This window comes from Cibotium barometz, chromosome 55, assembly GCF_041138505.1.
Source record: "Cibotium barometz isolate CiBa-2024 chromosome 55, ASM4113850v1, whole genome shotgun sequence".
Lineage (NCBI taxonomy): Eukaryota > Viridiplantae > Streptophyta > Polypodiopsida > Cyatheales > Cibotiaceae > Cibotium > Cibotium barometz.
In genome coordinates, this window is record NC_141100.1 from 15,342,207 (window position 1) to 15,355,040 (window position 12,834).

At 39.1% G+C, this 12,834-nt stretch overlaps 1 protein-coding gene across 1 annotated transcript; it reads right to left on the bottom strand.

Annotated features, from left to right (window-relative positions):
- Positions 1–4,381: 4,381 nt before the first annotated feature.
- LOC147607418 (uncharacterized) lies at positions 4,382–9,261 on the bottom strand. The gene is made up of 2 exons (XM_086790525.1): positions 9,093–9,261; positions 4,382–4,979 (listed from the first exon to the last, which is right to left on the bottom strand). The coding sequence occupies exons 1-2, from the start codon at positions 9,172–9,174 to the stop codon at positions 4,594–4,596; spliced, it is 468 nt and encodes a 155-aa protein (XP_086646651.1). The 5' UTR covers positions 9,175–9,261; the 3' UTR covers positions 4,382–4,593.
- Between the last annotated feature and the right edge of the window lie 3,573 nt (positions 9,262–12,834).

The following is a 12,834-nucleotide window of genomic DNA, read 5'->3' on the forward strand; positions in this document are numbered from 1 at the left end:
TAGATATGATAGAAGCACCATTATCATTGATTTGTGATATTTGTGGAAAGATAATTGAGCATCTTCATATAAAAAGAATGTGAGAGTGTGATTGCATTTTTTGACATGTAAAAGTAATTATTATATGAGATTTCAAAATATTTTTCCATCATTCCTAGTATGCACTATGTGTATATGTACATTACTACAATTATGATAGTATTAAACACTAATGAGTTTGAGGTGAACACTCCTCAATGGGTCACAAAGTAACACACTGCTCCTAGAAATAATAGGTCTTTTTTATTAATATTTAAAAAAAAGAAAGTATAAATGTGAACAATTTTCTTTTCATAGTAGGTACAAGTCTTTTCAATTTAAAAGTGTTTTATAGTATAACAGTACTTAAATTGAGAGATCACTGTGTATAATGTAACACCCCCGCGCTGGTATCCCATAATGATCATCTATGTATAGAACACTAACAAAAACCTAAGAAAAGTAGTAGAAAAACTTACCTCCCAATCATAGACTTGGTACACTAAACACGAGCTTGGAAGAGATGGACACATGAACCACCTTAGCATGACCTTAGCATGACCTTAGCACGAGAACTTCATATCATGAGAACACCTTATAGTCATGAGAACTTTATATCATGAGAACACTATATCATGAGAACACCTCACAGTCAGACCACCACCATGCGTGTCCCATACCATGAATGGCCTCCTAATCTACACTACCTAACCCTCTTGAGGTAAGCCACACAAGCCCATAGGGTGGCTCCACCTATCAATGGTGGCTGACCTAAATGGTACCAACCATTGGCTCCCATGAGAACACTCATTTTGATAAAACCTTAATTAAAGATTAAAGATAGAGCATATGAGTGAAGCACCAATCTTGAACTCACACGTGGCAAAGGCTTTTCCAAGAGCATATGAGTGAAGCACCAATCTTGAACTCACACGTGGCAAAGGCTTTTCCAAGAGCACATCGCCATAGAGCACACAGGGAAAGTAGTAGACATGGACTTAGCTCCAAACAATAGACTCAATACATTGAATCATCCCCCCGAGCTAGGGAGAGAGAGACATCCACCTACACCACCATAGCATAAGACCTTCAATTCACAAGACCACCTCACACTCAGACCACCACCATGTGCATATCATACCACGGATGGTACCAATCTACACAACTTGGCAACCTTAGCACTAGTTTGGTAGCTCGATAGGACATAAATATGTCTTTTCAAGAGTTTGCTAAAACATTCATATCTTGTGAATGAGAGTGGTATTTTAACATTTCTTTTCTAAGGCATGTCTTCATGAATGTGGCAAACCTTAGAAAATTATTAAAATGATAAAAATCACCTTAAATATAATTGATAAATCACCATAAGTAGAGGTGTATCCAACATTATAATCCAAAAGATTACGAATTTACAAAGTAGGTTTTTACATAAAAGAAAAAAATAATCTCAACTTCTAAATTTTTCCCAAATCTTACATAGATTAGATTTGAGGGATGAGAGATAGATTTTTCATGATTGAAAAAATTATAACATTAATAAGTAATTCAATTAAATTTCCTTCTTAGAATCTCTTTTTAGTTGTTGAGTCTTTGACACCCAAAATATGACAATAGTGTGAGCTTTTATATGGTGATTTACTTTAGTTATACTAATAAATCAATGTCTCCACTAAAGTAATTGGTCAAGAATACATATCTAAACATTTCAATTTAGTTTTAAAAATAAGATAATGGTCTCAACTTTCAAAACTGCATTGATAATAAAACAACGTATATGAACCCTTGTGTATATTTTGATGATCTTGTGAGGAACTTGTGAAAATCATGTTTATTATTATATAAAATGACTAGATATTCCACTCAAAGCCTTATGAGATTTTTAAAAAATGTGTGACGTAATCTCTTATTCTTAACTACATGAATATGATTCAAAATTTGTAAACTTTCGTTTAAAACAAAGTGCGTAAAAGGATAGGTGTATATGTGATTGGCTCACAAAATACACCTCGAAAGCATAACATTGTACAGAACATGTGCACAAAATTTAGTCCTAGTCAATGATTGTTTAATTAGCTATAAAAATCCTCAAAGTTAAAAAATTTTGAGACAACTAAATACGGTATAATTTTTCTTATGACCTAAATTATAGAGTTCTAATTGATTTTTGTGCCTACAATGGATTGTATTACACCATATACATGTTTGTAAAGCAATGCATATCCAAAAACTTTGAAAAGTAATGAGAAATTAGCTAATTAAAGCCTTTAATCCAAATATAGTCCAAATAGCTCTGCATTACAATTATAATTTAGTCTATGAGTTCTTATGAAATTGAAAAGCCTAGAGGTAACCAATGTGATCCGAAAAAAAATCCTAATTTTCCTTCGCTGCTATGTACCTAATGATATGAAAAAAAGAAACCTTTGATTTTCACTATACATGTGTTCCATGGACACTTTCCTGTCCTATTACCAAACTAGTGTTATACCCACCTCAAGGCTAGTCTAAATCCAAGCATACTCATACTAAACTAGTGTTAGACCCACCTCAAGGCTAGTCTAAATCAAGCATACTCAACGTTGATTTATGAGCCCTCCTCTATAAGACTTCGGTGCTGTTTTTATCCATACACAACAGATAATTGTCTAGCTTAATATCCAACTACTTATGTATGACACAATCCATGGGACATCACCCTATGCACATGCCACCAGGGATACTACGAAGAGTTCTCCTCGGCATCAAATACATACACATAGCAAGACACAACCACAATTAGCTTAAGTCACCATCATGAATTTAACTTGAAGATGAAGTGTTCAGTATATTCAAATTGACATGAAGAAGGTTGGCATGTCCTATGATCACACTTCCAAATGCTCCTCAATCCATATATCAGAATTGAGCAACGAAACATATATAATGGCCTCTTCTCCAAAAATAGCTACCTACTAGGGTTGCACGGGCTCCATATTGCCTAGGGGGCACCTAGGGTTGCCGATGGGGCACCCCATTTGAGCTCTTGTTTTCACCCAACCCAAATCAATATGCCATTGGAGTGTGCACGCACACACCCAGCCCAAATCCAATGCCAGCATGCAAGCACACGTAACAATGGTTGGGCACCTAGAATAGCTAGGTTGACTCCTACCAATGCCATGAGCGGTGCATGCGCAACATCACACATTGGTGTGCTCATCATGACAAAAAGCCCCACTAGTGTCATGTCTAGTTCTTTTTTCCTTTTTTTGTTGGGAAGGTGGATATGTGCATGCCGTGTATGCCGTCCATCATGTAGTCCCGAGGCATAGAACTTGGGTTCTCATCATCGAATCCAGCTGTTCTACCAACTGAACTACACGCCAGTTGGCATATGTCATGTCTAGTTCTATCCTTCCCACTATGCCATGATCAATCCTACCAACCATACCCATATAAGGAGCAAAAGCTCCAAGTAACATTTGTTTAACAATCCAAATAATTCCACATCTTTAGCGTTAAGATTTCGAGTTGTTTACACATCAAACTCATTTCCATGACTCTTTGAATGAAAAAAAACATGTTGGTTGGGCTTTATATGGATGTGATATATGTAAGTACTCATTGTATATTTAGTTGTGATGCTCTTGTGATATTGCCCTATTTGTTCTTCTATTTAAAATATAATGCATATAAAAAAGTGTACTATAGGCTTTATGTGGAAGCAGGCAATGCCTCATTAAGAGGAGACAAACTTCATCGTAATAGATATTTTTCAAACCAATAAAAAGGAAAACATCAATCATGTTTCAAGATTTGACTTCTTCAAATAACACTAACGTGATACAACACTAGGAGCTCTACTATAGGCCTGTTTCCAAGATGCTAAAATCTCGGAACAGGTTGCAGCTTGCAGCTTGCAGAATAACTAATGAATAACAGGACAAAATCGCCCACAAATCGAGTGGTTGCAAGTTGGACACATAGGATTTCCTTATTGTTGAGTTACAACTGAATGCTAACCACAGAGAAAATCTAAGTGCATGGAAAATGGCCCCTTGTCACCTGTGTGGAAAACCAGGTCATGTACCACGACCCTACTCTGGCCACCACCCATTCACAACGCCCCTGCAAGCCCATAAGGACCGCCCAGCCATGAGGAATTACCCTTTAAAAGACACCATGTGGGATGAGAAATGAACCCATGAAGTTCACATTAGATAGCCCATTGTGACTGCCCCTGTTAGATATGTGGGACTTATTTACCCCACGTGGAAAGCCTACGTCACCCCGTCGTGTGGCTTGCTTTATCCCCTGCAACCTGGTTCAAACTAAGCTCTTCTTGTGCAATTATATGGGCACTTCTTAACAGCATGGCACAAGGTAGCAAGTAAAAAAACAATGTGCATTACTCAAGTGCCAGAGCTAAAGAGATTAATTGACTTCCAAGGCCTATTTAAATGTATGTCCGTTTACCCCAAGGGATTATAAACCTACTTTGCAGACAAGGTATACTGTTCTTCAGCACAACCACAGTTAACTACGTATCATACTGACATCTTATATCCAAAACTCAAAATTGCAAAATAGATGCACTCAGGCAACATGTTCTGCCAAGGACAAGACTTTAACCATCTTTCTTCGCCGAAGCTCGTGACAAACAGGGCCCATAATGCGTGTCCCCACAGGTTCCCCTTGCTTGTTGATTATGACCGCCGCATTATCATCAAATCTTACCTCACTTCCATCACAACGAGAGCGAGGCATTCGTGCACGAACCACCACACAGTACACCACCTCTCCTTTCTTCACTTTTCCACGACCCAAAACTTCTTTTACAGAGGCAATGATTGTATCTCCAAGGCGAGCCAGACGAGTTTTGTTCATCACCTTGATACACTCAACAATCTTGGCACCCGAGTTATCAGCCACATTCAGCTTGGTCTTCAATTGAACAAATGTCCGGCACAGCTGAAAGCATGCTGCAAAAAACCAAGCCATGTCATGGACAGTAACAAAACACTTGGCAAATTTCTAATGCTACACACATCTAAATCTCTTACTCAAATTTTGGGGGAGAGGATCCTGAATGCATCTAGCTAAACATGTGCATGAGCACCTGCTGGGCAATACAAGCGACAAGGTGTGGAGGCATTTGCCTCATGTAAGGGAATCAGAGCATCACCGAACTAATGACTATCCATGTTTGTCTCAACAAGGGCAACTGTGATTATCATGTCAAACGTAAGGCTGCCACAGAGGACAAAGTAGTTGCTTAAATAGTACAAGTAGAGATTGAAAGAGTTAGCCGGTCTCTCTGCAGATAATGATGTGTTTTGTTTCTTTCTTTTTTTAAATGTTGACTTACCCTTTAACAAGCAAACGGTTAACCGCAAGAAGGCAGGATTGCATGTGCTAGGCACATCAAACGCAACTACACCATCCACTGTAATCTGGTGGTACTGCTGCATATGCCTTTCCCCCCTAAAAAGAATCTAATAGTGAAAGAGACTAAGACTAATAACCCTCTGCTGAGGCCAAATACTGAAAAGAGAGGGAAGCCCAGAGCTGCCCACTCTGCAAGGGAGATTACACGCTAAGGGGAGGGGAAAGCCACACTCCAGACCTTCAACACCATTTGATTCCATATGCACCTCTGAACAAGAAGGCTCCCAGATTCCAGACAACGAGGCTGCTAATTGTCTCCCAACGGTGGCCAGACCCTAGGTGGTCAGGGGAACCTGGCACGCCTCCATTGCTGCAATTCAGGGTAGGTCAGCACACACCACAAGGCCAGCATCATCTTCCTAATGTAGAGCGGTGCACAACTCCGTGACCAAGCACCTAGTCCCCAACCACTCCTACCCACATGATGAAGCCCGGCTATTGTGGCAACCCCTGTGACACACCTACGAGTATGCACAGCAAAACCAGACATCAAATAGCACCCGTCAGGCAGAGTTGGACAATGCAGGTGACACATGGCAGTAATTACATGGCGGTGACATGGCACTGATGACATGGCAGTCAGTTACAAGTGGCCAACAACAATACTATTGGCCGACTAGGAGCATTGATGCATATATATACGTGGGTAGCCAAATCATCATATTCATTTGCTTTCCCAAGTGTTGGACTTCACAAAGCATTTCTCTGTAGGCAAGTGTTAGCTAGGAGTGTGCAGTAGGTCACAGGGTTGTGATTTGACATCTTCATTCTCAACCACATCTTGTACTTGAATTTCAGTTGTATTACTTCTTTCTTGTATATAATACTGAGCAGCAGTTTAGAACTCTTGTGTGTTGTATGTGTGATTTTGCCTCACTCTTCTTTCTATCTTGGGAAACCCTAGCACATAGGCACAAGTGTTTTGCAATTAGTATCAAAGCGTAAGGAGCCTGCAAATTTTTCCTAAGAACGTCACGCCACAATGGCTACTGGACAATGCTTTTATTGTGACTCGCACCCTGCACTAAGATGCTATGTGACACACTGGCTCATCATTCAACGTAACATTGTACACCATTAGTATCCATTCAGGAGCATTTGTCGTATCCCGTGACCCCATTGTGAGCCCCAATCCAAGACATGTCAGGCAAGAGCTACGTATGTCAATCTCCCAATCTTATATGTCAAGTCAGTCCCTTAACCCACTTGGAGAACAAAGCATGTAAAGTCATATGAGGTTAGGGCATGTCAAAGTCAATCCATAGATGCATTAGATAAGGCATATAAAAGCATTTAGATATGCATGTGCTTATAGTGCTGCAAGTAGTGCAGTGGATGCGTCTAAGATGCGGGTGGCCATCTGAAGATTTGTGTCTCGTTCACTTGAGGCCAGACCAGTGTCTCATGTGAAGGGGCCAATATTTTTGCATAACATGGACGGGAGCCAGACTGGTGCCACCCGTGTTAGCAGGATGGTGTCGTATGGTCGGGAACCAGACTGGTGCCACCCGTGTATGACCTGGATTGTGTTCTATCCATGGGTTGTCACACCATAGAAGAGCCAGTATTTGTGCCGTGTCTTGCCTATGGGACTGTCACTCCATAGGGAGGCTCGTGCCTGGAACTGTGTTTTACCTATGAGACTGTCACTCCATAGGAAGACCGGGATTTATGTTTTCTGTCGTGCCATTTTTGTGCCGACAGATGTTTTGTACTTGTTCCATGAACGGGAGATATGTCCATGATACTATTTGCACATGCACTCATGTTTGGCATGTTTGAAACTGTTTTCGCATGACTTGTATTTTTGTGTTTGCCTGTTTGACGTGCCACTTACTGAGCGGGGACGCCTGCCAGTGAGTCGTGAAGTTTGCTCTATCTTCTGACGAGTTTTGTTGCGTGTGAACAGGTGGTAAGTGTATTGCACTTGTTGGTTTAATAGCTTTAATTCTAACCTTTCATTTTATAAGGTGGTAAGTTCACATTCATTTAAAAGTGGGCACCCACGGGTGGGCCAAAACCCCACAATTAACACTTTAAGTGTGTGGGGGTGGGTGCATGGCCACCTACCCCCACCACACTTTGAAGCTCGCCGCCCCCATGCAAGCGTGGAGAGCCGGCCAACTGTGGTCAAGTATCTCCTCTCCAACACCTACAAAAGAGGCGACCACCCTTCTGCTCACCCTCAGACGTTTGTGCGCCTCCTCCTCCTCAGGCTGCGCCACCTCCACCTCCACCTCCACAAGCAGACGGCTGCGTTTTGACCTTCATGCCCTGTCCCTGAACACTTCCATGATCTTCTTTCCCGAGACTAATCCTTGGTTTCCTAATTTGATAGCCCGTGTGCTCCAACAAGGAGCTTTGATGGTGATCTAGGTAGACCCTCGACAGAGGATGTCATGTACCAGAAAGGACACACAACCTAGTGAAGATAGATCTAAACTTCATGCTCTCAATGTGACTGAGAAGGCTATCGAACCTGTCTATAAATAGTACCCAAGGTTAGCCGTATCGTAGATCTTGGTCGGCCATCCTACAATTAGTCTAGATAGACCGAACCAACCACATCACCCAACTGGAATTATAATAGACTAAACACGCCGACCCTACAACTAGTCCAGATAGACCGAACCAACCACATCATCCAGCAGGAATTATAATAGACTAAACACGAGACCGTATGTCTCCACACAGCTTCCATGCCCATACAAGGTCATCTCACAATGACAAGGGTGAAGCATCGATTTCCAATCTCAAATGGTAGGACTTGTGAGCAATTAAACCCGTATGAGTGGCATGCAGCCTTCCATGATCGGCTCACACATGGATGCAAGTAGCGCCACTTGCAGCCAACTACGTCCAAGTCAGCATGCCAGTTATTTTGTAGGGGTGTCTCTTCTTTAAAAAAGGCAGCAAGCTATAGTGGGATCAAGTCTGTTCATGTGACTAGAATCAGGTATGACATGAACAGGATTCTCAGCAGCAGGTCACAATGTCCATACAGCAATACGTAGCTATTCATACAGCAGGCAGGCTGCAGGTAGATGAAACCTGCTCTTGCTGGGAAATAAGACTCCTTGTATGACCTGGACAAAGATACCTGAACATTTAGTTGCAGAAACCCAGCCCTCTGACAGTCTGGCATGAGGTGTTTATATGAGCGGTCAACGCAAGTGTCCGGGATTCCACCACATTACCTGCTAGATTTTTCACCACCAGTAACAAAAGGTTTTCCCTGTCTAGGCTAGGAACAAGATGCATCATGGTGCATGTAAAAGTGTACTCTTTTGTATGTTACAGCTAATCAAAAATGGGGAATGTGCATGTAAAAGTGTACTATGTGCATGTAAAAGTGTACTCTATTGTATGTTACAGCTAACCAAAATGGGGAATAATGTGATAAAGAAACACTCTTTTATGCAAACAAATAACTTTCAAAAACAGCAATTAGCGAATTAATGAAGGGTTAAGCCCCCTGTCACAGAGTGCCCCGCAGGCCAAATTTATGAAGGCAGGAGGCCAAGATTCAAAGCGCCCAAATCTAAGCGAAGGGCAAGAGAAGGAAGGCGACCCACAAAAATGCAGAGTGATGGGTTTACTGTGTTGATTCAAATCACAGGAGAAACAATGAAGGCGGGAGTGTTTACCTGGGGTGGAGGATCCCAGAAGAGGAGAGAAGGCTCGGGAGCCCTGTCGCACAGCTTGCCGGATGGACAACTGAAATGCCATCAAGATCCAAAATAAGCTCACCTCTCTCGCAACCCCCTCTGATTCTCTTTACAAGCAACCTGAAACCTTATGAAGTAAAATATGTGTGGCCATTTTTAAAAAAAAATTTGTGAAAACAAATAAAACAAGTTGGAAAATGCCATTTAAGTGTGTTTTAAAAAAACTAGTACTCAACCCGCGCGTTGTTGCAGTAGTTAAGAAGCTAAATGCAAGAATTGAAGCCGGAATACAAAGGGTCAATCAAAGTGATTTTTTCCTCTTATTTTTTAGAAATCCAAGATTTCTTTTTTCTCTCCTCTCCTTGTGCCTTGGTTTTCCATGGTTAACATGTAATAGATGTTATTATATGATTATAAGCTAATTAAAATCAAAACATTAGTCAAATATATTTGCTTCTTTTATTAACTTGAGAATTAAAAAGTAAAAGTATGCCTAGTTGAATATATAACAACAATTTTCCTTTCATAGATTTGACTTGTTGAAATAAATTTCATCAATTAAACTTTCACAAGTATTGTGTTATTGATGAATAAGTTAAGTTTAGTTCATTAACATGTCAATTTTTTAAAAAAACACATTAATAAGATAATCAAAAGCTAGTTTATTATTTTATTGATTTGAACAAGATTACACCTACAATTGATGCAAAAGTATATTTTTACTTAAATCTTAAGTGATAAATGTACAACTATTTGAACAAAAAGTAGCATGCCTAACTAGATTGCCCCGTTTGAACAAAAACTCAGGTATTGCATGTGTGCGAGGTTACCGAACGACTAAGGTATCGCACGGGTGATTATCGGTGCGAGGGCCACTAATCAAGGTGTCACACTATATGAGGGTCACCGACTAAGGTGCTTCGTACTTGAACATTATTTTTTGGTTGGTCTTGTGCAATGTTTGCACATATTATTTTATCTACCCATGATGTAGATATGCGTTTATTATTTTTAAGCACATGTGAGCTAGTATTTTGGGTAATAAGCTTGCCATCCCATTTAGTGATGCCTTTTGATCTCACTTTAGTCATATGATGAATCGCATCTTTCTTCAATATCAAACCTTCGTAGTAGTATTCTTTGATAATATTCTTGTGCCGAGCATAAGAAACATCTAGAGATGATATTTGATCTTTTGAAGGAGAATCAACTTTATCTTAATCCTGAGAAGAGTTCTTTCTTCCAGACATAGATTGAATACTTAGGCCACATAGTTTTTGCCAATGGTATTTGAGTGAACCCTTAAAAGATTGAGATCATAATAATTTCTCCTAGATCTAAGATTTGTGAAATATTTTACATATCTTACTCATCATTTGAAATTTCTTCTTAAAAAGTGAACAAGTATGAATGGACTTGGAAACAAGAAAAATATTTTAATGCTTTAAAAGAAGCACTTAATGAGTTTTGGTAAACTGGTGATGACTAAAGATTTGCTTTAAAAATAGATGTGCATCTTGATTAGCAAATGAGTGTCTTTTTACATAAAAGGAAATGTGCTTACTAAATTTATCATCAATGGTCCATATCATATCATTCTGACTAGCTGCTGTAAGAGGAAAACCTGTAATAAAATCCATAGAAATTTACTCCCACGGCTCATTTGGAATGGAAAATGGCAAAGCAATCCTTGAGTTTTTCCCTTATAGCCTTTAATTTTTTTACAAACAATACACTTAGTTACAAATCTAGCTATGTCTCTTTTCATCATTGGCTAATAAAAGTCTTGAGCTATGGTCTGTAAAGTAGAGGACACTCCTCTATGTCCAACATCATATGGAGGGGTTGGTGTAATTCTTCCATGACATATTGTCTAAAAGGTATGGTTATGCATAATCTCTTATAGAAAAATAGATATCCATCATGATAAGAATATTATGAATGTGGAGTCCAACCACTATCTCTCATTTTGGTCCAAATGTCTACAAAGTTTCCACAGTTATAATATTTCAAATATTGGGCCTATGACTAAGTGCATCAACTACTACATTCTCTTTTCCAAATTTAGCCCATTTAATGTGTGTTGGGGTCAGATGTGAGGTTGGGAAGTAGACGTCTAATACTCTACTGATTACGCTTAATGATAAACTTAGAACCCATTAAATAATGTTTCCAAAATTTTAATGCATGTATTCCTTGTCATAAGTACTATATTTGGTCTCACAGGGTCTAAGTTTTCTACTCTCATAAGCTATGGGATGTCCATATTGCATTAAAATAGCTCCTATGCTTGAACCACTAGCATCAATAATAACCATAAAGGAACGTTTAGCAAAATCATGGAGTTGTAACACTAATGACCATTCTTGATAGATTTAGTAAGCAAGCACATTTCATTGCATGTAAAATGACATTGTTGTAACACTAATGACCATTGTTGATAGATTTAGTAAACAAGCACATTTCATTGCATGTAAAAAGACATTCATTGCTAATCAAGCTACACATTTGTTTTGAAAGAAAATCTTTGCTCATCATGGTTTACCAAAAGTTGTTTCAGATAGAGATTCTAAATTTTGTAGTGATTTTTGGACAACATTATTTGGAAATTTGGGTACAAGTTTAGATTTCTCTACTGCTTTTCACCACATGAATCTGCCAAATCAAAGTGACCAATACCACAATCTTAGACCTTTTTAGAGCTTATGTTTTATCATAACCTAGGTAATCATGTTTTTGACTTGCTAATGTAGATTTCTCTATTGCTTTTCACCCTGAATCTTCGAAACCAAAGTGACCAATACCACAATCTTAGATCTTCTTAGAGCTTATGTTTTATCACAACCTAGGTAATCATGTTTTGACTTGCTAATGTATTCACAACAAAAAACTTTAAGAATATTCACGATCAAGTCAAGGAATCCATTAGAAAATCTCAACAAAAATATGTCAAGCAAGTAAACAAAAAAAGAAAGCCAATGACCTTTGAAACGGGAGATTATGTTCCCTTGAGGATCGAAAAGAGAAGACTCAAAAGTGTAGAGAAGAATCGTGTTGTCAACTTGGCATCTAGATTCTATGGTCCTTTCTAGGTGTGTTAGTTAAAATCAATGACGGCCTATAGACTAGGACTACCTTCCTATTAGAGAATTCATTAGTTTAAGGCCATTTAAAGGACCCATCCCTACTCATCCTATTTATGAAGAGGCTTGATGATGAAGAATAATTAGGGATAGACAAAATCATAGTTAACGAACACACCACTACACGCACAAGAAACACATACACTCGATAACTTTTGAATTTCAAAAACCATCCATTAAAACATTCTAGAGTGTTTTTTTTGCACTTGTCCTAACATTATCCACTTATATGAGAAAACACACAACTAAGGATACTTGCCAACCCAAGTAAGAGGGATGTTAGTAGCAGACACCCTCTATGAGGATGATTGGAGACATCTGAGAAGCCATTGTGTGATGCTAACTTATTGGTATCATGAGTGATTTCACTAAAAAAATTACTAATGTGTTAGTGTTATTGATATATACATAGTAGGGCCATGCTAGTGATGATGTATTGTGGGTGTAATGTGTTTGTGCCTTGTCAACTAACATGATTTGATTGTGATTATGGATTAGGTGGTATGTGCGAGGATATTGACTGATGTGTTACATGCGTGCGAGGTTATCGACTCAGGTGTCACATGGGTGATGAGTGT